The sequence below is a fragment of the Aulostomus chinensis genome, chromosome 8, assembly GCF_037954235.1.
Source record: "Aulostomus chinensis isolate RoL2024-O1b breed Wild chromosome 8, RoL_Achi_v1.0, whole genome shotgun sequence".
In the NCBI taxonomy this organism is placed as follows: domain Eukaryota; kingdom Metazoa; phylum Chordata; class Actinopteri; order Syngnathiformes; family Aulostomidae; genus Aulostomus; species Aulostomus chinensis.
This window is the reverse complement of record NC_141327.1, coordinates 6176441-6203629: the sequence shown is the minus strand read 5'-3', so window position 1 is coordinate 6203629 and position 27189 is coordinate 6176441. Positions and strand designations below refer to the sequence as shown.

Here is a 27189-nt window from a genome sequence, read left to right as displayed (position 1 = left end):
CTCCTTTATCTCCTCCTCCCCCACCTCCATTGGAACCCCTGTAATCACCCCTCTACACCCCCCTCCTGCTGTCCTCTTCAACCCCACCTGCACTACCCTCTCCACTGTGCACCCCACTATCTTCCTTCCATTCCCTCCTTGAATTGCTTTCTCCACCTGTCCCAGGTTCTTGCACCCCACCAGTAAGTTCCCATCCCCCAGAACCCGTGCAAATTTTAACTCCCCTAGCCAGCCTTTCAGTGCCCCTGTCAATCCGAACGGATTCTTCTTGCTCACTCCACCCGCCTCAACAAACCTCACCACTACATTCAAGCACTCATCCTCCCTACTTCCTCTCCCCTCATCCTCACTTTGCATATCCTCTGCTGACTCACTCTCACTTTCTGTCTTCTTCCTCTTATGCTCTCCCTGCCCCTGTCCTACCCGTCTATCGCTCCTCAGCTCCCTTCCACCTGTGCTCCCCTCAGCCCTATTCTGAACCAGACTCTCCACAGATCCACCCCCCTCCTTTCCCCCTGTTCCTTTCCTACCTCCACTTATGCCCTTTTGTTTAGTCATGTTCCTATATCTCCTACACTCTTCTGGCCCTACCAACAAACAAAAGAAAGTTTAAAAAAAAAAGGAAGCGGGGGAGCCGGTCGGGACCTGACAGCCGTCGGTCAGTGCCCCAACACTACTAACCCTAACAAACTCCCTCACTAGCTAATACCTATCACTAATAGCCTATCGCTAACACCTATCTCTAAATCCTACCACTAACAACCTACCACTAGCACTACTGTCATTACCCTACTCCCGCGGAAGCAAGTTCTGCAATGGAACAGAAGCGGACGGCAACTCTCTCCCCGCCGAGAAAATGAAATGATCCCTCAACTCAGCAGAATCCGTACTCAGGTTACTCTCTCTCAGTATCCCCTGCTGTTCAACTCCGAACCAGCAGCACTTCATACACCCAAAATGCCTTTTTCAGAGTGATCTGTCAAATGTTTTGCTTCACTCAACACACACTACTCCTGGCCACTCCCCACGCCGATCATGGCGCCGCCCCACCACGTTACCTTCAATAAGACATGAAAAAAAAAATTAAGATAAAATGAAGTAATAAAATAATATTCTGAGCTGTATGTATGTATGTATATATTTAGGTGAGCAAGATAATTACGATGAGTGAAGTCGTTTCGTTCATCTGTGTTTTCTGATTGGTGACATGTTTTCGCCACGGGGCACAAAAATCTTTGGCCATACACTCTCGTTTAAAGTTTTACATGTGCAGTACCTTGTCTTCAATACAAGAGATAGGAACGTGTTAGGGCGCACCTTTTCTGCTCCGAGAGCTGAAAGCAGCTGGATTTACATGTCACCCTCTCGCCATGGGGCTGACGTCACAGCCATCTGTCATAAAGTGCACTGATTGACAGGATGAGTTGCGGGATTTGGAGATAGTGGGACAGAGATTCAAAATGTAGAGAAAGAGATTAGATTATTCAGTTAAGTCACTTAAGACAACACCTTTTTGCATACAAGCATACAGTGGAGCAAGCATCATGAGAGGAACCACAGGTGGTGTGCAGAAGGAGGTCCAGGATGTCTATGTGAATGCACATTATGTCCACTGCTGTGCTCACCAGCTTAATTTTATCATGCAGCAGGTGACTTCCCATATCCCAAAAGTGAGGAATTTCTTCTCAGACCTGACTGAATTCTCTGGCTTTTTTTTTTTTTTTTTTAATCCCCAAAGAGAAACAGTGTGCTTGATAGAGTGGTGGCCAACAGACATCCAAGAGCAAGCACAGTGAGGTGGAACTTCCACAGCTGAGCTGTGAACACTGTTTTTGAGCACAAAAAAGACCTGCTCCAGTGTTTTGAAACCATCAGGGACTCAATAGAGTTTGATCCTACCACTGCAAGAGAAGCTGGAGGGTTTGTGAGACCACTGGAGGATGACTGTTTCAGCTTCTTCCTGAAACTGTTCCACCTCATCATACCTCATGTGGACATTGCCTCCAGCCAGCTCCAAAAGTAGACCATCGACTCAGTGTTTGTTCAGAGAATCATGCAGCAGTTGACAGGTAGCATAAAAAAGATGAGGTAAATTAATTGATATGTTTTGCTGTTTAATAATACTGATATTGTGTTAATGTCCATGATGCTAAAACAACTTAACATTTCTTGTTATTTTATCTTGCAACTAAAGCTTAACTTTTCTCTTCTGGTTTTGTTCAGAGATTCCCTACTCTATGTGGAGAACACAGTGGCAGTGTATCTCAGCTGGCCAAGAAACGCCGCACACTGGGCCCAGGTGATCTTCAGATGGCAGAGGTGCGACAGAAGCAAAATGTGTGATATAAGGCTTTTACTTTGTTTTTAATCATAGTAATGGTATATTGTACGAACGTGGGAACACACCTTAAAATAGGCCCTATATAATACAGTAGTCTTCCTTAGAGGTGCTATGTTAATTTGCATTGTTGCTGTTAAATGAACACATATATTCATACAGTAAATAGTTTATATTGTTACTGAGTCATACATTGGAAAGCTCTCATCATTGTTCATCTATTGTCTGTCTACGTACCCAGGCAGACAATAGAAGAACAATGATGAGTGTTAACCCTTTTTGTTGTTTAACACTCATCATTGTTCATCTATTGTCTGCCTGGGTATGTAGTGCTACAGAATTAACAATAAATTTTCAGTTTCTCATGTCATAAAAAATAGTAGATGTATGAACTTAGTGCAATCTTTAACTTACCATATAGAATTGAATCATAAAGTCTAACATTGACAACACTGAACAGTCTGACATTTTTATTTTGCTGCAAATATTTAATTACAACACACCAGCTTCTCTTCTTTTACCACAATAAAGACATATTTTCTAGAGCACATTATTTAACTTCAGTTCCTTGCATCAAGTACATGTTTTTTGAAGTCCTCTTAAACTAAAATTTTGGTTTTCTCTTTGAAAATGCTTTCTTTTAATTAGGAGCTGAACCAAAAGGCACTCTCTACTTGCAGACACACCAACATCGAGTGGACTTTTTTTGCAGAGCATATCAAGACTGAATGATATAGAGATGGCTCAGTCAGGTTGAGTTGCAACCCATTTTTCCACAACGCAGTACTCAAAATCTAGCTAGGTTTCTATCATTCTGAGGTGCTCAATCAATCTAAGGTGAAACAGCTTGGAATGTGGGAAAATACGTTTTTCAAGCTCAGTGCCATCGTCAACATTTTGATTTGCAGGTAGTATTATTTTTCTGTCATTACTGACTGATGCTGATTGTTGTTGTTGCTTTTTTGTTTTAATAGATGAAATCATGCTTGGGCGGCACTACAGTGCAGTGGTCAGCACTGTCGCCTCACAGCAAGAAGGTTCCGGGTTAAAGCCCCGGCTCGGGCACTGGATCTTTCTGTGTGGAGTCTGCATGTTCTCCCTGTTCCTGCGTGGGTTCTCTCCAGGTACTCCTGCTTCCTCCCACAGTCCAAAGACATCAAGAGGGGACGAGGCTGATTGATACTCTAAATTTACCTGACTTTGCGCAGTTTTCTGAACAAAGATATCATGTTATGACATTAGTAATATTTCATTTATATGCATAGTAGACTGAGAACCCCCCCCCCCCCCCGGCCCCCTGGAGAAATACAGTCTGGCCTACTGAGTGCAATAGATTGGGATAGACAGTTAGATGATTAAGAGAAAGTCAGAGGTGAATAAGCAAACACCTGGGCATCATATAGCCTGCAGCTCATTATTAATCCCACTGTGAAGGTGAAAGAAACGCAAATTTTATCAAATGGACATCTAACAGTTTTCTTGAGACTACAGAGACTTGAGACTTACTTTTAACACCTTTCTCTGAAATCCAGATCACCACAAGAGTTCTTTTTTAAATACCCCAATGTGAAAATAGAGCCTTTGAGACACCTGGGCCTTTGTCCAGTTTGTCAGTTGGTGAGCTGAGTCTTGTTCATATTACTGAATTATAACATTTTTTTAGGAATGTTGGATATTCTGTTATTTCACTGGCTGTTAATATTAATCATCATGTTTGCAATTTTCAAAAAATAAATGTAGTTGAATACTAGTTTTCTGTCACTTGAAGCATGTGAAGTCAAATGTCAGAACTGAGTTTAAACCTGAAGTGATTGGTTTTTTTCCCTGGCCACTAGAATGCAGTAAAACACTAAAAACAAGGCTGATCTCTGGAGGGGATGTTTCTTTCTGGGTTTCTTACTTCTAGGTAATTTCATATTACATTTGATCCATTGTCATGATTAAAAAAAATATACTGATCATAGCCAAATCCATATGGTCATGAAAAACACAGGAAAGTCAGGGAATTTGAAAATGCCAATTTCCATGCCAGGGAAAGTAAAGTAAAATTACATATCAACCCTGCACCAAATAAATTCATGTGCACTATTTTTCCTGACACACTTCAGAATGCACTCAGATGTCCACAGCATAGTATATTATTTATGAGGTGTTTTAAAGCACAGAACTGATTTACATTAAAAGCTGAAATTAAGAAGAATCTTACTAATTTCATGTTCATTTCTGCAGGAATTGTCTCACAAACATATCCCTTAGAATTTTTGTTCAATCATCAATGAAGAGACAGTTCTTCTACTTCGCCTATATATAATTATGTATACAAATGTGGTGATAGCACTCCTCTGAAGCTTTGCCTTTCAAGCTTCAGTTGCTGTTGATGTGTGGCTTTTCAGGATGTTGCATATTATTTTGTCCACTGTTGGAGGCCTCACTAAGCTGCTGAAGATCCTTCATCAAGCCTGCAAACTGCTCCTCCTTTGAGCACATGGGGGAAAAAAAGTATTTTACAATATATCAAGTGCTGTTCAGCTGATGCCTGAACCTTCATTTCATCTTTGCAATACAACTAGCTTTTCTGTGTGTCTTACCAGTACATTCATTCGCTTCGCTGCAGCAATAGCAACACTCAGCTTCCTCTCATCTTCCTCCCTCTCTTCCTCAATCACACCCAACCTGTCAGGTACAAACAGTGGAGATGCTCAATCCAAATTAATTCATCAATGGTGACATTAATTTGACACTTTTAGTTCTGTTATGCACATGACTGAGGGCGAATACAAGCAAAACAGTAAACTGAAGGAGTTTGATGGGGAAAATCTGTAAATGTATTTCCTAGCTACCTTTCGCCGATGATACAAAGACCGCTGTTGGGTCCACAGTCTTACCTGAAGGTGGCACTGGCAAGCTGCTCCTCTCGCACAGCCAGCTGATTCCTGAGCTCATTCACTTCAGCCAGCAGCATCGAATTCTGGTCCTGGCTTTGGATAATGAAGTCCTCTAGCCGCTTGGCCATATCCAGCTCACGCTCTGTCACCTGCTCTATCCCCAGACGAAGCTCGGAGAGCTCTTGAGCATGCTGGTGTGCAATGCACCAATTAATATTTTAAGAAACTAAGCAGTGAAATCAGAAACTCTAGCCAATTGTATATTAGAGTTGTAGATAGCAGGTATCACATACCTTATCGAGCACACTAAACTCATCATCTGGGGTCTTCAGCTCACTGGGCTCCCTGTTGTGTAAGTCTTTTATCCAGGGAACTGGTGCAGGTGGACATTTGATACTCTCTCTCTGAAATAAGAGAAAGATATCACCTCTGCTTAACCAGCAAAGCAACAATAATGCATTTATTTAAAAAAGAAAAACAAGTGTGAGGTATTGCAGCGCAGGTCCTGCTTAGTGCTGTAGCCAAAGTAGTTGTGCAAATTCACCTTCTTACTTACAGTTTGTGGTGAAGAGATTTGGGGTTCGTTCGTCTCCATGTCGTGTTCATGGTCAGCTGTTGGCAGAGTTTCTGAACTTGTCTGCCTCTTCAGTCGCTTTATCTGTCCAGGACGACTGTATGGGGCACTCTGTGTTCTGGTGAGTGGTTTCCCCTCTTTCTTACTCCTTTGAGGTCTACATTCCCAATTGAATTAAAAAAAAATAATTGTATGTATTTTTCAAATGCTGTACATAAACAGACAACATTTATCAAAGCTGTGAATCATTTTAAATCTGATGCATAATACCGACATCAAAAACTAGACTTAGCAGATGGTTCATACAAGTTTGAAAATGATTCGGTTTTCAGGAAAATGTCAAGCATGAAGCAAGAAAATGTATAGTGTTAATGACTCCTATTGTCAAGAAAAGTGTTAGATTGGCTTGTCTTGCTCGTTGGACTAATTTCTATGCCTTATCTTGATTTCTAGTTTGTGACTGAACACTTGAAACTGTGATTGAGTAGTGCGAAGAACTCAAATGCTCAGAAAGAGTTTCTGCTCAGCATCAGGTGGTTGCCTTTCATGCTCCTCGGGGCATTTGTTTGGCCATTCCTCCCAGAACAAACTTCCCAAGACATGGTTGGAAGGTTTACATTAACCTTGGAGAATTTAGCTTTGGAGAGAATATCTTGAGGTTGAGCATCTACAGATCTGGCCCTTTACTATAATGGTATACCACCAGGAACTACACAGCTAAACAAAATTTATGGATGGACCAATGTTACATGACATCAGACACAGTCAAAATTCAGTCTTCATGATCATCCAAAAGCTGAGCTTTATGATTGACACGGTACCGTTCATATGCATCTTTTAGGCCTTTGGAGTCCACAGGAAGCTGCTGGAGAGAGGACTGGTGAGGACTGTATTTTCCCAAGTCTTTGGGCGGAACATACACTGGCTTGGATGGTCTCATTTGGCTGCAAGAAAGAGCCTGCTTCAGTAAGATGTAACCATGCTCGAGTTTATCATTTATGAAAAATTGCCGTCAAGTCAATATATTATGGGCCTTCACCATACCTGCTAACTATGATCCGGGGTGCCTCTGGGCCCAGTGACTCAGTTATTTGGTTCAGAATCAAAGGTAGAGGGTGTAGCTTGTCAGTTATTTCCTGAGGGAGAATCATGCTGCATGTTACACCCTGTAAACATGCTCTCTCTTCAAACATGCAATGGTAAACTGATCAATGAAAATTGGACTGTAATACGGTTGGATGTACTTGATTCCATCCAAAATGAGTCAGACAGAAATTCATTTTTGTTTCTTTCAATGATACAACCTAATGAATGAAACTGATCAAAGCATACACTAAAAATGAAGATTGAGTGCAGCAAATCAAAAACTGGTTTTGCATCCTACCTGGTCCCTCTGATAGATGATGTCTACCAGCAGTCCATGTAACACAGCCAAGCGCAGAGGTAGATCCACATAACCATCGAAGGATGTCATTTGGATTTCGGAGTCTGGATTGGACACTGTTTTTAGAAATCCTCTCATTCCGTCCCAGTGCTGCTCTAGGAACTCATTCATAAAGAGCATGTACTCCTCTTTCTCTCCAAACCTGAGAAAGAACAAAAGGTTTTGTCAACAAAAATGCCTTAAGCCAAGATGATACGATTACAGGTCTTGGAATACATATTTCTATGTAAGTCAAAAGATCTTATGCTGAGGTACATATCCAAAAATCTTATCGGTCTGACTGCCAATGCTGATAAATTGACTCACAGAGTAAAGTTGGCCAGATTCTGGATGACCTTGGCTGTTAAAGTCAGAGTACGGAGGGTGTTTGGCTCTGGGTAAGGCTGGGCCAGACCAAAGAGGGAGGGACTGAGGATCGCGGGACATAAGAAGCGGAGGAAGAGGGAAGCAGAAATAAGTCGCTGGCCGATTTCTGGTCTGCCCTGGTCTTCACACAGCTCCATCCAGCTTGAGAAGATCTTGTGTAACTCTTCAGGGAAGGGTCTGGTGGCATGAAACATGTCAGTATGCATATGTGAATTTTCTTTTTCCATCTTCATAATGAAATTAACTTATTATGTGCTTCATTTTCTTACCCATGTATCTGAATAATTTTCTGGACCACCTCTTCACAGGTTTCCTTCAAGTGCCTCTGGTTGTTTGACAGTTCAGAGGCAGGACATTTACGAGGGTCAACCTCACAGTTCTCCATTGTGGCATAAAGACGGCTGATGAAGTCACCTGAAAAGAACAAGTTTTGTGAAATCAATGTTCTAACCAGCACACCGATTACAAGAAGTCATCTTACTGAAGAGCTACACTACCTAGTGTGTCAATGAGGTACTTCTGTCCAACAAGCTTCATATATTCATCAATGGCTTTTGTGGCAAGTGTGTTTTCTCTGAAGATCAGCGCCTCTTTCTCTCCAAGACGCTCTACCTCAGCACTGCCCAAATCAATGAGGAACTCCTGAAATATTGGTGCAAGGAAAATGTGAGAATATTCCTTCCTTTTTTTTATTTATTCAAGATTATGTCAGACTATTTTTTTTTCCACCGAGTTTTTCAAAAAAACACAGCCTAAATCCTCACCTTGGCCTTGCCGATACTCTGCAGTACATGGACAAGAGCACCTGCCAGCTCTTCCTTTTCCTTCACATTCAGAAGTGGCTCCAAGCTTTGGCACATTTCGACATAATCAACCGTCACATACTCAGCAAACTCCTTGTATTTCTCCATAGGCAAGACCTGCAGGTTCTGGAAACGGGCCTTGATACGAAGTGAAGCCTGTAGCCCAAGAAGTTCTTTGTTCCCAGCTGATCCTGAGGCCTTGTATGGTGTGATGGGATACCACTTCTCCTGAAAGGTCCTCCCTCGGATCTCAGATAAACATATGGCCACGCTACCCAGTGGGTGAAGGCTGGACTCATCTCGAGAATGTCGCTTTTTCTTGGGGTCCTCTTCGCGGAAGAGATGCAGGGTGATTTGGGAGATGCAAGGCAGGTTGTCAAGCTCAAAGAATTCACCCCAGAATAGCTGACATCCAGCTGCTACACCTCCAGTGGTGCCCAGGCCTCCTGAAGACCCATTTGTGCTGTCCCCGGTCAGGCTGGAGCGGTTAGAAGCCTTGCCAACAGCTCGAGTGCTGGTACGGGCAAACAGGGTCCCGTCAAGGTGGACCTCACAGTAATAACGCCGTTTGGGTGGGAGATCCTTCGCTTCATTTAGCCAGAGACTTAAAGAGTTTTCGGTGCGCTCAATGTTATCCTGTAGACCATGATGAATTAAGATATTACTTATTAGCATTTTTATTTGAAATATCTTTTAGCAGCAATTTTATTTTTACATCACTGAAGACTTTTTTTTAAACAAAGGGATAATAGCTCACTTTATTTGGCTGGGCAGCTCGTCTCAGATCTTCAATCCAACGATCGCGCTCTGCCGCTGAGGAGCAGCCAAAGCAATGTGTGTTCTCAGAGTTTATCACCTAAGTATAGCAAAACAAACATTATTGTGAAGATCACACATTTATTTTCCTAGTAAATGGAGGACATTGTACGTACTGGAATTTTGTCAGAAAAGGAGAAGTGCATACCTCAAAGCAGTATTTCTCCCCTAAAATAGAGCTGTGGACCGGTCTAATGACAGTGCTGGTATCTGCACTGAGATCCAGACTTCCTACTGCACTGACAGGGATTGACACAGACTCCCGAGAGCCATAGTGCCTTAAATAAAAAAGAGTGAGGAAAAGTGGTTGAAAAAAGTGAAAAGAAAGTGAGAATTTGTTTATTAAGGGCAATGAACTTGAAGCTTCTATTACCCACTGCCCCACTAAGAGAAGATTAGAAATGTTAAGGTAGACCTTACACAGGAGTTGATGTATATTGGGGTTGAGTTTGAAGCATGAAAACATTATTATTACGGTCTTGTGACTCTGATAGGATAAAACAGGTTGGATAAACTGGAGGTGGACCAGCACAGCTAACCCACTATGGATTTGAATTTGAAGGTTTCATCTCAAATATATTGTATTCTAGTCAAAAAGGAACATTTGCATGAATGTCTAAATATTCCTGGACTGTACTCTTTGCCTTCATTGACATTACAGTGCATTTTACCTGCTTCCTTTGTGCAGGCCCATGTTGTTTACTTGAGTGTTGCCATTCCTCTTGCCTTTGCTCTCAAGTCGTCGCTTGATCAGTGCCTTAGGGCAAAGAAGGCAAGCATGGGGAATGAGGGCAATTATGTATTCCATTGACAGGAAATGGGGACTAACAGATTTGTTTTATCTCTGATGTCTAACACTCACCCTCACACCACCTTCTTGGTTCTTTGGTCGAGGGACCCCTGGTAGCCCGACATGGTCTGGACTACATTCTGAAGGAAAGGTAAACCCCAAAGATGAAATGTAGTATGATAATCTGGAAACCTCATATTAAATTAATATCACACAATTGTGCACATAGAAACATAAATTAGGGGTTGTGGTCAGTACTTTCCTCTGTCGTGTTTGCTTGTTTAAGTTATGTGAATCAACTCAGTGATTGGTAGGTTCTTGCTGAATTTGAAACCTCTCCTTCAAACTCTGCCACAGTTAATTCAGTGGTACTTATATCAGTACTTCCACAGAAGGAAGTGTTCACAAACAACAGTCAAGGCTATAGTATGAGGTAATATGCAAATTGGGACATACAGGATGTGGTTTTCAGCTGGAGGTATAGCTATCACAGTAAAGTTTACTTCAACTGCACCTGCACCTGTCTTGCAAACATTCCTATTAATACTAAAACTAATAGTCTTTGCTTACCCAAAGCACTGCCACACACAATCCAGCGTCTAAATCCCATCATTTAGAACCAAGATGCACCTCAGTCTTGTTTCTTCAATCTCTGTGCTTGCAGCATTGCGTCTTCTGTCTTTGTGAAGTAGATGCTGGTACTAATACACAACTAACCAGTAAAATCCCAAGTTCAGGGCAGCATCAGAGTCTCTTCAGATCTAGAGTTGAATGGACACAGGCTATGCCCCCTCTCTCTCTAAACACTCTAATGTGATGCTATCTTCCTCAAAAAACGTAGAGGAAGCAATTTGATAGACACGCTCGCATTAACATTCTGCTATTTCCTGTGTAGCTTTCTGCAAATTCATACTTCTTGTTGATGTGATGTCAGTGGTTGTCCAGCTTATCCACTTTCCAAATGATTCGATGTTCTCTGAAAATTTGAAAAATGTGTGTCTGTTTGGCATTTGGTGAGATTGTGTGTGTGTGTGTGTGTGTTTGTGTTTGTGTGTGTTCTTGTACTTGCTACATATTAAGGACGAGAAAACGTATTTAACCAACAGAGTGAGGACATTTTTGCTGGTCCCCACATCTTCAAAGGGACGTTTGAAGGTCAAGACTTGGTTTTAGGGTCGAGATTAGAATCAGGTTCTGGTTAGGTTGAGGGTCAAGATTAGGGTCAGGTAGTCAATTGAGATGTTTTAGGGGTTAAGGGGCTAGGGAATGTATTACATCAATGAAAGTCCTCACAAAGATATAAGTACAAGGATGTGTGTGTGTGTGTGTGTGTGTGTGTGTGTGTGTGTGTGTGTGTGTGTGTGTGTGTGTGTGTGTGTGTGTGTGTGTGTTGACCTGTGTCAATATCCATGAGGTTCTGCATGCTTTGGTTGGATAGGACGCTACCTACACGGCTTCGAGTCCATATTGTTGGCTGGAGACATACACAGACACACACAAACACACAAAAACACACACACACACAAGCACACACACACACACACACACACACTCAGTCTGTCACTTCAAAAACATATTGAAATTGTTTGTGTTTGTGTAACTGAAAGCATAATGCAACATATTTCTCTGGAATGTCATTTTGTAGATTTGAACTGTGTGAACATGTAAGAGACCTCTGCTGAGTGGTTGAGTGGAGTGTGTGCTGATACCTCTTCCCCTGCAGAGATGAGAATTTGTCCATCTTCAAGAACACAGCTGCTAATGTCCCATAAGGGTACCTCCTGAGGTGGTGCCCATTGTAGTCTTGGGAGTTCCGAGGGTGCAGCTGCAGCTTCAGCTTCACCCACATCTACCACACAATTATACAATCAAACACACGACACACGCTATTGTTCTTATTGTTACAGCTTCTCTAGTTACGGGAAATTGATTTTAAAGCTGAATTAGATTTGGATATTTCAGGGCCATAATTACAGCCACACACGGGCCCTTGTTTGTTTTCTATTTTTGGTAAATACAGCATGATGGCTCTTATCTCTCACAACACTTAGCCACTCCCATTTGCAAAGTTTTTAAAGATACCATCTCTCACTTCACCAAGAGCTGCGCACATCCTGTGTTTTCCTGGTATCCACATACATCAAAATAGATTTGTGTCTTCAAAATGTTTTTTTTCCATCAACAATATTGTGTGGGATTTAAAAGAAAAAGAACTAAATGTGAGTCACAATTAAATAAAAGTTCTTATGTCATGATAATGAATTATATCAAGCATTTTCAAAAATGCTGGAATTAGAATAATCTATAGAAAAACCACAATAATAAGAATAGAGAGATAAAATAAATATATTCAATGATGTTGATGGTGTTTCCCCTTTTTTAGTTATTATATGCAAATGTTATAAACTTAATCATACTTTATCAGTGTTTGAATTTTTTTGCATATGAAATCAGAAAGATTTTAGAAATGATTTTCCTCTTATAAAAGAAAACTTTCATCACGTCTTTTTTTAAATCACATAAGCCTGTCCTTGGTGAGCAGCCTTGTCTGTGTTTTCTGACTTCTTTTTTATTCTGATTCCCTTAAAGTTTTCCTGTAGCTTGCTGAGGTTTCTGATTTAACTTATATAAGATCTTAGACTCAATATCACTATATTCATTATCAGTTGCTGATAATGAATAGGAGTATGTAGGAAGCTCTTTATTCCCCCCAATTTTTACAAGTTTTAAACATGAAGGACATTGAACAGTTAAGTTTGGACTTTTTTAAATTATTGTAATTCTTAGTTGACCCTGCTTACCTTATTCAAAGGAGCCAGCATTAATATGCAACAATAAATGAAGTTAAAACTTTGATAGCCTTTGCAGAGTCTAAATAGTAAGAATTAACTTTGTATCAGCATAAAACTGAAGTTTCCTACGGGAAAGGATATATCTTGTGGCCACAATTTAATCAAATCGTGGGATCTAGTTACATTACTCTTTGTGTGGCCACTCCTTGGCTCTGTATTTTATCACAGACTCACAAAAAGGAGGACTGTTAAAACCGAGTTGACTTAACCGGCAAATGTATTTTTTTTGTACAAAAAGTGAAGTAGTTTGTACAAAGACTTGTCTTGTAAATTGAGTTCATTTCAAGCAGGATATTTTCATCTGTGCAGCTGAAGAGATGGTCACTTGGGAATAACTTCAAGTACCTGCTACAATCTCAAATTTCTCCTCTATTGGCAGTGTCTGATTTATTTCTACATCTGATGAACTCTCATCTCCAGGTGACTTGTAGCTATGAATTGCCTTCTAATTCAACCATGCCTGGATTTAATAACTTAATTTTTTTTTAATCTGCTGTTATGCTTGAAGTTCTGAAACTATTCATTTTAGTTTTTCTATTCATATCTGAAGTGAAGAAACCCTATTATATCATTGACAACAGTTCACTTATCCAGCAGTTTCCAAAGCATGCCAAGTACAGAAATTCAACTCATACATTAAATTGATTTTTGCTCCTCAGGCTCCTTACCTGGCAGTAATGTCGGGGTGCTGCTTCGACTTTGTAGCTTGGGCCTTTTGAGCTTCTGAGACACAGTCCTCAGGTACCTCTTGAGTAGCGCCCCTCCACCTCCCCGCTGAGGGTCTGTGGAGGAGAACCCAGAGGCCTCTGCAGCAGCTGGTGATGTTGCTGCCTGAGCTGAACTGGCAGAGCTGGAGGAGGGGGACAGGGTGGCAAACAGGGACCCAGGAGGCTCAGACAGCGCCCTTCTGAAGGGGTTTTTTCGCGCTCCTCCGGTACCCTTATCCAGCTTGGTTGCATCTCTACCTTTCCCACAAGAACTCTTGTCTCCAGGGTCCTCACTCAGGGCCTTGCGCCAGCTTTGCATCTTGCTCCATTTGTTTGCTTTCTGAATCTTATCAATTGTAGATGTGGAACAAGCTGCTCCTCCTGTTCCATCTTTGTTCCCCTCTTCAAGTGTTCCCCTCGAGCCAGTGTGCCATTTGTATGTGTTTAGGGGGTCAGTGGACTCAGGTGTTTGTCCTTGATGATTATCTACAGGAGACTCCTTTTCCTTCTGTGGTGATTCTTGTTCCAATCCAAGCTCATCTTCTTTTTCTTCAGTGCCCATTTTAGATTTCCTGTGTCTTCTCAATGTTTTTTAATTCAAAACTTTGTATGCACACAGTCCCTTCGTTGAAGAACTCGCTTGCCAAGCTTCTGATGTACCACTAAGATGGAGAATTTCGCATGTGTTAAGGATGACGACGTACTCACCACTGGTGCTATCGCTCTTCTTCTCTCATTTCCTGTCTTGCAAAAATGTTTTTTTGGCAACAATATGGAACCAGCTGCGCTGTCTGTGATTGCTTTGCTGAAGAGACCAACTCTGTCTGTTTGCTTCCTCATGAACTGACAAAGAGAAGTTCACCTATTTTTCAGAATCGCCCTTTGTTCTACCTTTGATATTTTCTCCTACAAACTCCCCTTCCTCATCACTTCCCGTTTTACTCCCGTTTTGTCAAAAACCTTTCTTCAGATGCAGGAAAGTTCATGTGTCTACCTCAAGTTTGAGGAAATTGGCAAGTTATTCAAATGGACATGTACATTCCATTTTTAGTGTGATTCTGAGTAAATTGATCTGTTGTGGCTACCTGTGTCAAAGCCAGCCTGTTGCTTCAGTATAAGTACGAGAAGTAATGTGTAGAGTCCAAAAAAACCTTTTGCTGTATCTCTGACAGAGTTTGAAAGATCCCCCCCCCCCCCTCAATCTTTTGTTTCTACGGAGAATGTACAAGATGAATTTGATAAATCTCTGGCTCAAATGAAGTACCTGAGATTGATTTCCTGTTGGTCCATATTTTAGATTTATACTTGTGAAATACCGTGAGAAATGACAGAATGTTCTGCCTAAGGAAGCATAAATTCATAACTGTTGATCTAGGATCTGTAAGCGGTATTCACTTGTCAGCTACCTGTGAGTCTTTGGACTGTTGACTGTTGAGATCAGTTTCCTGTCACAATGAGGCCACACTTCCTGCTCTAATGGGTTTGTTAGACTCTGTAAACCACTTCCTGCAGACACACAACTTGGCTCTTACACACATGCAGGACATTTCTGCATTTGATTTTTTTGTTTGTTTTGTTTTGTTTTGTTATGTCCGAATGGTGTGACATGCAACTGCTCATGTCAGCTATCATAGGATAACCAGTTCCAAATGCTAATGCATCCCGTTAGACAAGTTTTTAGACACATAGACAGATAGTACAATTTATAATGATAAATTAGGTGTGAAAGACATTCATATCGCTCCATATTTAAATGTAACCTTTTATGAAATAGCTATTCTTCCAGGGATCAGTAGATGTGTCTTCAGTATTACTTAGGCTATCTTGTGACTGTTCCCACCTATTGATACTAATGGTTTAATGATAACTTAAGTGGTGTCAAAAATAGATTTAGTCTAGAGTAAATTTCCTTTACTAGCAGCCAGTTTATTTTTTATGTTCAAGCTCCAAGGCATCAGTTGAGTTTCAGATAAAATGTAAAAGGCAAGAAAGCATAACGGTCTTTGTTTTTTGTGTTTTTTTTTTCCTGCTCTCTCTTTCTCAGCAGAATTTAAAACAAAACAAAACAAACTGAATGTAAACGGTGAGAAACGTATTTCTGAATATATGGACAAAATAGAGTTAGATCAGAGATGCATGGACAAAAAAGGTCCCTAAAGAACAGAGGAAAATATGTCAAGAGCTCAAAATACTTCCTCAAGAAACATAAAGCCAATTTTTAATTTTAACCATGTAAACTTCATGTAACTGGGTTAATTTTGGTCTTTGGCCAGCCATTTCTTTATGAACCATCACTTTTAAAAGCAAATCTTTGATGATCAAGAAACCAGTGCAAAGTTCTGAGGGGATGTGATCCACTTAGTCATAGTGAAAGCATGAGACTAGCATCTGGAAACAGTTATAAATCTCTGACAAACTTTCTGTAATCACCTCCACACAGTTCAGTTTACTGCTAATAAATGCATGGACTTAAAATTGCCAAGATATCAGTCCTTCACAGCAACAGAAGATGAGCAGTTACTCGGAATTGTACTTCTTTGGCTCCAAAAACATTTTTTGCTTAAGCTGAAGTGAATTTGATTTGGGCACATTGATTGGTTTGATGTACTTGTGAATCTTTTGTATTGCCACGATCAGCATTTCAATTATTCAATAAAAGGCTGTGACAGTGTGCTTTCCCTCATCAGTATAACTAAATTAAGACATTTCTGTTGTTTCCCATAACCTGAGCCAGTAGAACATACAGATAATAAATGAAAGAGGTCCCAGAATGAAGCCCTGAGGATCGTTGTGTTTCACCTTGGTACACTCATTACCAATGATGCAGATGATTCAATTCTGAAAGGATACACTGAAAAGATTTTTTTCTACATAATGAAGGCAATGTTTCCAAACAGCCTTTTCAAATAGCTCACTTGAAACCAAGAAGTTGAAAATAATTGTGATCTTGTTACTTGTTTAGGGTCTGATGAAGTCTGACAAGTGAGCTTTGAAAAAACAAAAACACTGAATTATACTCATGGCTCCCCTTCATACTGTGACGACCATGTTTGCAGTTTTTGGTAACTGCAGCTATTGTCCAATAGAGAGCACTGCACACCCATTTTAAATCTCAGGTCATAATAGAACACTATTTTCTTTCACAACACATTCAGACTTGTCTATTTTCTGCTCCTGACACAAAAGTTATTATTTATATGAGAAATGTAAGCAGGAATGAAAGATAAAGAGAAGATATGTTTTTTCATATTAAAACAAATGTAGCAAACCCCTGATCTGAAGGATAAAAATGACATTTGACTTCAAGTGCACAAAATGACTGAAAGATCAGTTTCATATTTGGGCATGAAAGGCACTATCAGCTGTTAAACTGAAGGGCCGATGTAATACAGAGAAGAAGAATGCAAGTGAAAGAGAATGATGATGCAGTGTAGGCATACCCAGCTGGATCTGATTATAGGGTATCATAGTAACGTAGCATTTAGGCCTCCAAGCTGTCAGTACACTCCACTTAATGATGCATTTGTTCTGTCTTTCCTCACTGATGTAGAAGTGTGCTCTTGCAGAACCACTTGCTGCATAACACATGATGACCTTTAGCTATAACCTTGACTAAATCTCAGCTAAAGCTGTGATATTTGCTGCTACATCCTATTTTAAATTCACAATGGAACACCACTGATGTATTCTCCAGCCAGACATTATCTGACAAATCATGAACTTTTATTTTTGCCTTTTTTGTTCAACTGCTATTGTTGGTCAGTATTGGTATGATCCAAACTCAACAAGCCTGCCCTTTTAAATGCAGTCGCCTTAATGCTATCACCCACTGCCATCGCCGCTAACCCTCTTACATAATTAGGATGGGAGTGTTTAAACCTGAGAAGCTTAAAAGTTGTTGTGAAGTTCTGACATTTATTTTTCCATGAAACAGCAAGAAACATTGTTGGAAATCAGTAAATTAAAAAAAAAAAGTTATATCAAATAGATACTTTTGAATTTATTTGTACAGCCAGAGAACAAGAAAGTGAAACTAGAGAAAAGAGTGCTGAGAGCAACAAATACTTTTACCTTACAGAGATACAGTAACTATCAGACTCCTACATCAGGATTGACGTCTTATGTGAGGTTATGGCAACCTGCCACTTCAGAGAGTTCAACAGAATCAGAAACATCTCTCCAAGGAAGGACACACTACTTTTCATCATTTAAAATGTTGAATGATATGAAGAGCTTGTCCTTGAACAACCCAGTTCATTAAAGTCGTTCAAGTTTTAATCTAATCAGCATCTACATAAATCTAAAGACTGAGAGCCATGCTTACATACATAGACTGCACGAAAGTTGTCTACAACCCTGTCATTTCAGACCCTGCACACCATCAGAGCCTAGACTTGACCTTGGAACCTTGAGGAACCAGTAATGTTAAGACTGTCACTTGGAGGGCCCGGTGTGGTTTTATTACATAATTAAATTGTGTGAAGGAAGGCAACTCTGTCAATACTTGAGCAAAAAATACAGAAAGTAAAATCTGTGGCATCGAGGCCAATTTGAAGCAGGAACCACTCTGAATGTGATGTTGCCCACTCAATAACAGAAAAATGACTCATCTTGCAATGTTAATATAGAAGTTTTTTTGTTTATCCACTCAATTCAGATCTCCTTGACAATGTGATGGTCCATGCTCCATAAAGATGTGTGCTGAATAAAGACGTTGATTAAACCAGACGATGTGTTTGACAGTTTATGAACAGATGTTTTTGGATAGTTTTGCAGTTGGTAGTAGTCTCCATTAAATCAAGAAACCTAATTATTAGTACTTGAACTGTTAATTGCATTTTCTGGTGAAGGCCTGATTTCTCTTGAGAACCTAAACCCTTAATACCCTACCATTCCAAACTCACACTTACTGTGCTTGTTTATTTGCTCCCTTTGCACTTTGTCCTATCCAATAGTTTAAATACAAAGTGTTTACTCCATTGCTAGCTAATCCTGAGTTGCTCCCTTAATGACGCCAAATTGATAGAAATTGTGCAGTATTTGGTCACAAGTTAATTTTGGTAAATACATGAATCCCCATCATGTGATTCCACTGTCACTATATAAAATAAAATCAAATTTTATTCTTAGACATTTAAATTTTTGTAAATGGGGGTGTGCACTTAAAAAATGCGATTTAAGAATAGATGTCTTGGCTGCATTATTTTTTAGGAATAAACTGTACAGCTTGTCCTACATTTTTCTACTTAATATGTTGCTTCGACAACGGGGACAGACTGGTTGGCTAATGACCCTGCACATGTTCGCAGCATCAAATTGTTTGAGATGCCTGCACAATAAAAGTGCAGCGAGAGTAAGTATTTTCTTTACGAGCAGACGACGTTCCTCTGCTGTTCGCAGTTGCATTTGCGACCAGACTAATGGTTTGTCAAGACCGCGTCACTGGAGAAATATTGCGGCATAGAGCTGCTTTGAAGCTGGAAAAACCCAGCGCTTAGAGAACTGGGAGGAGCCAAGGCATCGCAGGTTGGTCGGACACGGGAGGAGAGGTATCACAGAGGGACAGTGTCAGTCACCCTGAGCCGACACTTCAGTACCTGCCCGGGTGTACTTTAACAGTGGACTGTTGGGCTTATTTTGTTTACAGAAAACATATTGTGTCCACTACTGTTGGGCCGTGCTGTGCGGAAGCTTAGCCTCACGGTCAGCCTTTTAGCTCCGGCTACATGGCCAGCTAGCACAATAAAGCTAGCTATTGGTAGCTGCTGGTGCTGGCTACAGCTGAACGCCCACAACCGGCGAAGTGGAGAGCCGAAGAAGGGAATGGAAAGAGTTCAGATTGGATAGCCCTTCCAGAAGAAACGGCGAACAACCCGAGAAAACCAGCCTCTATTTATATAGCAGTTTGAATAACCGGTAAGGAACACTTAACATTTTTGTGTAAAGGATGTATAAAGTTAGCGTTAGCTTGTGTGCTAGCCAGCACTGTTGTGTATGCTAACGACAAACCGTGTCACTATGCCAAATGTGATAGATAATTGTACTTGTTCAGAAATTCGTTTCAATAATTAGAGCAGCTTTTTAAAATGAAACACTTTTTCTTTGTTAAAGGTATATATACGCTGATACATTATGTTCTCTTGCATGGACATTAAAACTATTTCAAAGATCCTCATAAGTGACAAACGGAAATCTATTATAAACGCTAACAAGTAGTAAACTGCTCCGGGAGAATATGGGATATTGAAATATAAATGATCAGCAGTTGTCATGAGTTGTTCTGGTATTCCGGTTTTGAAGTTTGGAAGTGTGCCTCTGAATTTAATCTGACGTGATTGTCCTTTTTGACACTCTTAAAACTTCTGGCAGGTCCTCAAGCATGACGGTAATTATGTTTTGTTGTAGCAGACATTACAACTGTTTTGTCTATAGAGCTATACTGTGACGACATGTTAATGTTGTGTGTGTCCCAGCCCAGTTATTATTAGTCAAACTTCCTTGATCCCTTTTGTAAGTAGTACTGGGACGTTTGCTCACACCCCTCCTTTCAGCCATTCCAGGATCCCACCACAACATAGTAGGCGTTACAAACATGCATCAGCATGCTGAGCACACAGAACACGGAGTTCCCAAGATTTTTCACTCATAAAAATAACATTTTTTTAACAGCACAGCTTTCTGATCTTTAAGTACATGAATATGTATTTTGTGTATTCAGTATGACCAGAAGATTCCCTCCACTCATGTTTTGAGTCTCAGGTTTACCCTGTTTAGCATGGACTTAAATACTCCATTGAAAGTACTGTTGAAGTCAGAAAGAAAGAAGAGAACATGCTGTATTGTATTGTAATTACATGGTGTGCTGTCATGTTTAAGTGAGATGTGCTCATTCAGAGTTGTAGCTGAGTGTAGTTTATTTGATGTACATTCCTAGATGTTTTCAGTGGTACGGCCTCTTGTTTACATGGGTTTACGAAAGTCCGTTCAGGAGAAGTTCCTTTCTTAGCCCATCACTATACAAAATGTTCCAGATTTTTGGACTGCTTGCCAGCACAGTCATACATATACAAGCACTTGCCATAATTCATGCAGCTAGCTAAAACACACCCTTACATAATTACACACTCCTGTCACAAGGCCAGTTTCAGATGTACTGTACTTGTAGTCCTATAATTCTGGCAGTGGGTACATAGTACATGCAATTCTGTGATAGAATCAAATGAAGCCATACATATCAGCTTTTCTGTCTTCCAAAAATCATGATTTTGTTTTTGTTGCATTTCAAATATTCTTCTCTCTGCTTAGGTTGTCGGTGTTATTGTAATCCCCAACATGGTGCAGAAGTACCAGTCCCCTGTGCGGGTGTATAAGCATCCCTTTGAGCTGGTGATGGCGGTAAGTGTCCTTACCTTAATTTGCCTCCTGGTTACATGAATATTGCATGCTATACCTGCAGGATTATGTAATAATGGTGTGTGGGTGCTTCAGGGGTCACCCACAGGGAGGAGTCTTTGAATATCACACCTTGCATGTGACTGATGTATAGATCCATAGTGCTGCTAAAGGTAAAGGCATTGTATACAGTTTACTTTTTTACTTTGTCATCAATTGAGTTTTCACAGCTTTTTAGTCAGATGTTTGGCAGCTGCATTGTTGAGTCTATCATAGAAATCTGCAGAACATCCAGTAACACTACAATAGAGGCCTCAGAAAAGTAGTGACAACATGTACTTGTTCCAACAGAAACCTGTAAAACCAGGCATTCATCACCACTAATGCCTCTGATTATAATAAAAGAATGTTTGACTTGTGTTCAGTGCCACTGTGACAACTTTGAATTAAGAGAATATGTAACCACAAGACACTTTCCATCTGCAATCCTCTGTCATATGGACCCTGAGGTATATTTTGGACAGGCATTGGCAGATATTTGCTTTGTTGACAGTTGTTGACCGTTGGCACAAAAGGTGGCATTTATCGATGACAGTGGCTAGTGTTTTATCAGTTGATGAGATGAAAGGCTATATCAAATGTTTCAGGAATATAAGGGTTGAGGTTGTGCTCATAGATGGTGTGATAAAGGGCTTAAAGACTTAAAAAAATGAATAATGTAAGAGGTTAACAAAATGACAACCAAAAAAAATTCTTCAGTATTGTCCAAAACAAAAAAGTATCTGAATCTGCCAGTGGCAGAATCATTATTATCTATATTGATTCTCATTATTATCTATATTGATTCTTGCAGCCATCAGAAGTGTAAGATTGACTGCTATTACTGAGGTGTAAAACAATTGTGCAACATCTAAATGTACTTCAATGTTCTGTGAAGCGAAAGTTCCACCACAGATGTGCTAGTCCATTTGCCACTTAAAATATGCAATGCCTTGCACAGCTTTTAGTGCAAGTCTGCCTCCTTGCATGTTCAGTTGAGTTAGACACATTAGGTCCCGTGAGTAATGCAATCAGTGCCTTTGGATTTAAATGTTTTTTTTTAAGTTGTTGTTTTTAGGGATGCCTTTTTTAATGGCTGCTTCACCAAAGTTCCTTGTGCTGTACCTGCTTTCACTCCCTAGCCTATTTTATTGTGTTGCTATGGGATAGAATCGAGCAATCAAACACTGACGCCTCCATAACTCAACTTTTTTGTCAACCTCAGCTAGTGCAGCAGTGCTGCTTTCATTTAAGATAGTGAGGCTGCGTAAATGAAGGAAAATGACGATGTGTGTGTGATTATGGAAAAGTAAGACAAATAGTGAAAATCAAGCAGACATGAAGCATCAAGAAGCTCTTGAAAAATAAGATGTCTGATTCACTTGTAAAAATTGTTATTTCAGTGTCAGATACATATTAAATCAACATTAAATAGGAACTGGTATTGAGATATTATGAAATTGATTTGGGTTTAAAAAAAAAATCAAAACCTTACTCTCATGTGTTAACATCTATGTTTTTTTTTTCCAATGCACACCTCTCATTTGGACTTGATCCCAGTGATGTAGGGCAAAGGATGAGTAGATGTTAGAGAAGGTTCCATCCATCCATCCATTTTCTACCGCTCTTGCCTTCAGGCAAGAGGCAGGTTTCACCCTGAACAGGTCACCAGTCCATTGCAGGGCCAACACATTTAGACAAACAACCATTCACTCCCTCTTGCTCTCCCTTCACTCCCTCTTGCATGTCTGTGGACTGTGGGAGGAAGCCAGAGTACTCGGAAAGAACCCATACAGGCACAGGGAGAACATGCAAACTCGACACAGAAAGACCCTGTGCTTGAGCCGAGAACCTTCGTGCTGTGAGGCAACAGTGCTAACCACTCCACCGCTGTGCCACCCATTAGAGAAGGTTCACAAACTAAATTCTTCAGCAGCCAACTAACTGAAATTAGCCAACCAAGTCCCTTTGTGCTGGCCCGTCTTAATGAGTTTCAAGACAGCACTGAGTAAAGCAGACTGAGATTGCCATATTATAGATTTTTGAATATTTTCATATGAAATATTGTTTGTAGGATTTCCCCCCCCCCTCCCTTTTTTATAAAAGGAAAGGAATAACAGGCTACAGTACAGTATTACAAAGTGTACTAGATTCACATACTGGAGGGATGGGTTGTTCAGCAGCATTTTGGTTGCAGAGCTCTGCCCTTAATCAGCAATGTCATGTTGGAACAAGCCTACTGATGATAACTTCAGTTTGACAAGTTACTGAATGTACAACTGCTAATTTCAGTCATTGCTGGGCTTAATCATAAATTCAGTAACGTTTGATTGTCCATGCTTTTTGAATGACAAGTTGTTGAACCAGGAAGTTGACTGAGACACACCTCCTTCGTACAACCAATTTTTACTAAAACCACACTGGTGTTGGTAGCACACCAAGTTCCAGACAGGTGCTGCTTTCTTTAAATGGAAATAAGCTTTTGACACCGTCCAGAGAGCGGATGCAGGAGGAATAATCTCCTTAGCAGGGGCTAGAGCGGCACTGGGCACACAGTTGGCTATAAATAGAGGGCTGGTAGCTACACCTGGGTCTGCAGAGGACAGTAATAATATGGCGTAGACGTGCATGATTTTAAGCTGACGATTACCCACCTCAGGCTTTTCTGCAAGGGGCTGTGTTACTTTTCGATGACAAGTAAGGCAGCAATGGAAGAGGTTGTTGTTAAATGTTTGATACAGAAAAAAATGGCGTGATTAGTAAATAAAGTGTACACAACAGTTTTTTTGCAGAGTTTTGTGCCTTTGAAGCTTTCATTTATTGTGACTTTACTCTGCAGTGACTACTTCTGGAAACTTAATGGTGAGCTGCAACAGTTGCTGGCTATTAAAATGAGTGAAATGTCACCCCTCTTATTTCTTCAATGTATTTCTGTTGTCATTGCACAGTATTATTACAACATTGTGCATTGATGAAACCATTGTAACAGATTCATACAATGTACTTTTTTTTTGTCTGCAGGACACCAGATTGCAATAATTCAGTTGCATTTTGTAATCACTTAGGGTGCCTTTAGAATTAATAATTGGGTCCTCCCTTGTGACTTGAAGATATATACCCCATAAGCAGCTAGAAAAAGTAGTGATTTATTGTCACATGTACATTGCACAGTGAAATTTGTCCTGTGCATTTAACAAATTATCGTCAGAGCAGTGAGTGGCTGCATGTGGCACTCTGGGACCAACTCCAGATTTACTGCCAGTACCTTGGTCAGGAGCACAGACAGGAGTAATTAACCTTGCTTACATTATTTTGAAGATGGGGGGGAAGTGGAGGAGCCGGAAGAATCACATGCTAACATAGGGAGAACATACAAACTCCATACTGAACCTGGGGGGGCTAGGACTTGAACCCAGGACCATTTTGCTGTGGCAGTTGTACGAGGAGCAATCAGTATTTTGGGGCAGGAGGAATGCACAACTTTCAGTTCCTTGCCACCATTCATATTGCGCACCTTATTGACTATTTCAAATCCTTTTTTTTGCATATTTGACTATAATCTCTTTCTCATCCCATGTGAGCATGTAACATGCAACTATGTTTAAGTTGAGAATTAGATGTTAAGGTGATCTGTAATTTCTGTGTATTTTTCTTAATAACTAAGCAAGGAATCCATACTATATTAGAATATTGCAACATTTTACATAATAACCACGCCTTTTCACTTAATCATGCAGCACTTCTTCAAACAACATGCGTATCAGGTTATATCATAGTTGAACTGTAGTTTTTTCCTTTACAGTTCCCCTGTTGGTGCTTTCAGAAAGTCTGTAATGGCTTTTCCTTTCCATCTGCTCCAGGATTATTATTTGACGTTTTCCTTTGAGGAATTTAGTGTTAGCTCTCCACTTGACTCTGATATTTGAAAACTGTCATTCTTTGGAATACCTGTTTACTCTACCAAGGCTCAACATTCCTCTGTTAAAGCCTCTAAATGCATTCCCTTAGTTTATATGACATGCAGCCTCTCCTCATTTGGCCTTGAGGAGGCTCTTGGAGACACTGACAGGTGCTATACAAGTATTTCAACCTCTGGCTAATGCTGTACTGTTGCGTAAGCTAGGCTTGGAACTCGCATGCCTCTCAGCTGTTTTTGTTCTGCAGCAGTGGCTACAACTGTGCTTTCAACATGCAACTCTGATTAATCCTGGTGTAAAATTCATTCATATAATTTATAATATGTGTCTCAAAGCACAACAATAATGACATACCTTCTTTAACTACGCTTGATCAATGTATTCAAGGAAGGCAGCGCATGGAAAATCTTAAATTTTTGGGTGTTGTTTTAATTGTTCTGTTTACAATAGTGATCTGGTTGTTTCACAAATAAATTTAGGTTCGCATTTCAGCATTTGAGATTAAATTCTGCTGTACTGGAATGTTCCATTGAGTGGGTTAGTGAAGAAAACTCTGCATTTATTGGTTACATGTCACAGAGGCCAGGTCCTGAAAGATTTCATGATATTAGAAGGGCGCCAGAATGAAATGGACACTACATACCTTCAGTATATGCTGTTCTAAATGGAAACTATGAACTTCCTTTTCAGATAACATGAACTCAGGCAACAGCATTTCCATCCTTCTTGAGAATTGTGCACGTAGGTGGCTGTTTGCCAGTTACACATAAACAAGCTGTATTTTATTTGAAGAGGGTATGGTGTGTCATTGAAGGAAGGACGTACAGCAGCAATATCTTTTAAAAAAAATCCCTGTCACTTGCAGAAGTTCCTTGAGTCTGCTACTGCATCTCAATAACAGGAAATGTTGTTGATTCTATTATTGCAGCAGTACATTTGGAGCCTCCAGGCTTTCCTTGGGGAGTCACAGAGGAATGTCAGAACCACAGCACAATACCCCTCCAACTGCTGTCTCAAACCTGAAGGGATTGTTGGTGTAGAAACACATTCAGGATGAAGAATTACTTGAGGCACCACAACAGGAATAATAAGTAAATGATCCTGGACTAGTAAAGAACTGTTTAGTGGAGCTGCCATACTGTAGTTAAAAAGACAATAACTGTTACGAAACTCTTTGATAAATATATAGGCCATGGCCAGACAGTGTTCAGTGAGAACCTGTTTACATGCTGCTGCCTGATTTGTAAAATGTTGTGAAAACAATTTGCATCCTCAGGAAAATCTCCAGGACTACAAACACTTGTCCTCATTGAAACACCTGAACAGCACGACCTATTCATTATAATGCTGCACATTCCCAACCATTACTGGTCATTGTCTCCTAGGCTTTGTTTACCCCTTGAACTGTTTAGGAGGACAGCAGTTAAGCTTTACATACACTGGAGGCTGTTATGGAAAAGTGCAATTTTGGAGCATTGGGAAAAAGGCAGAAAAATACATAAATGTATATGATGTCAGCATTCATTCTGTTAAACATAAATAGCTGGGTTAAGTATGGGATGAAAGCAGTATAAGCAGATAAGCAGTATCTGAAATTGCAACTACCATTAACACTTTAACAATGCCTATCCCTAGGTTTAGCTCCGCCCTCCCATACAGCAGGCTATGGCCAACAAATGTTGTGCTTCACTATATTTCAGTGTTTCCCTTTCTGTGAGACCCCAACACAGTGTTTACCTCAAAAAGGTGAAAGAGCGCATAGTTTAAACCTCCTTCATAGACATATCCTTTCACACATACATGTGGTCTTTATAACTGGAACTTCTGTTTGCTCAACAACCGGTTGTTACCAAAGACATGTTAATGAGTCCCTCAGTGTGTGAGGGAAAAGAGACTCCTGTCGACAGGGTTGATTGATATGCTGTTTATCTAAGCTGCTTGGCTTTCTCTCTGCTCATTGTATGTATATTAATTGTTAGCCAATGTATTAACCAGGGCCACCAGTGCAACAAAATTGAAGTGTTTCAATTAAACGCTTCTGCTGCTTGGTGTCATTTCATGGACTGTTACTCAGTCTGCACTTGATTGCTTTTCATAGTGTTATATGTTTCTGCTCTGTTGTGTATTCAGACTTTCCCTAAGGTTTCAAATGTCAAACACTATGCGACTTAAACTGAAAAGTCACATGGAATCTCGCGTGGCACCCCTTTTTTTTTTTTTTTTTTTAGCAATTTCACATTTATTTATTAATTTTCACAAATGTGAA

General features: G+C 40.3%; 2 protein-coding genes across 5 annotated transcripts in view; one reads left to right on the top strand and one right to left on the bottom strand.

Annotated features, from left to right (window-relative positions):
* Positions 1 to 2323: 2323 nt before the first annotated feature.
* On the bottom strand, positions 2324 to 14684 carry rasal3 (RAS protein activator like 3). 2 transcript variants are annotated; one of them, XM_086210618.1, is made up of 19 exons: positions 13537 to 14684; positions 11726 to 11865; positions 11412 to 11490; positions 10089 to 10156; positions 9898 to 9983; positions 9375 to 9504; positions 9168 to 9266; positions 8372 to 9046; positions 8105 to 8249; positions 7877 to 8021; positions 7548 to 7784; positions 7182 to 7383; positions 6842 to 6933; positions 6619 to 6741; positions 5780 to 5954; positions 5517 to 5627; positions 5224 to 5414; positions 4927 to 5011; positions 2324 to 4813 (listed from the first exon to the last, which is right to left on the bottom strand). In XM_086210618.1, exons 1-19 carry the CDS (start codon positions 14135 to 14137, stop codon positions 4703 to 4705), a joined length of 3495 nt encoding a protein of 1164 aa, XP_086066744.1. In that variant the 5' UTR covers positions 14138 to 14684; the 3' UTR covers positions 2324 to 4702. The 2 variants fall into 2 exon arrangements, with proteins under 2 accessions (XP_086066744.1, XP_086066745.1); XM_086210619.1 differs by lacking the exons at positions 11412 to 11490; positions 11726 to 11865; positions 13537 to 14684 and adding an exon at positions 10587 to 11364 and having other exon boundaries at positions 2330 to 4813.
* Positions 14685 to 19069: 4385 nt separating this feature from the next.
* The window catches only part of LOC147256925 (SEC14-like protein 1), a 32592-nt gene continuing 24472 nt past the window's right edge, over positions 19070 to 27189 (top strand). The window contains exons 1-3 of one of the 3 annotated variants that reach the window (XM_086210615.1): positions 19070 to 19491; positions 19945 to 19960; positions 20881 to 20970. In XM_086210615.1, the coding sequence (XP_086066741.1) occupies positions 19955 to 19960; positions 20881 to 20970 (96 nt within the window). In that variant the 5' untranslated portion in view covers positions 19070 to 19491; positions 19945 to 19954. The remainder of the gene's footprint in view (positions 19492 to 19944; positions 19961 to 20880; positions 20971 to 27189) is intronic. The other 2 variants (XM_086210616.1, XM_086210617.1) reach the window with 2 other exon arrangements.

Coding starts and splice junctions, on each gene's coding strand:
- rasal3 (XM_086210618.1), bottom strand. CDS start 14,137: ATGGGCACTGAAGAAAAAGAAGATGAGCTTGGATTGGAACAAGAATCA. Junction 11,866..13,536: donor CACCCCGACATTACTGCCAG/GTAAGGAGCCTG, acceptor ATTGTGTGGTAG/ATGTGGGTGAAGCTGAAGCT. Junction 6,742..6,841: donor CCCCGGATCATAGTTAGCAG/GTATGGTGAAGG, acceptor TCTTTCTTGCAG/CCAAATGAGACCATCCAAGC.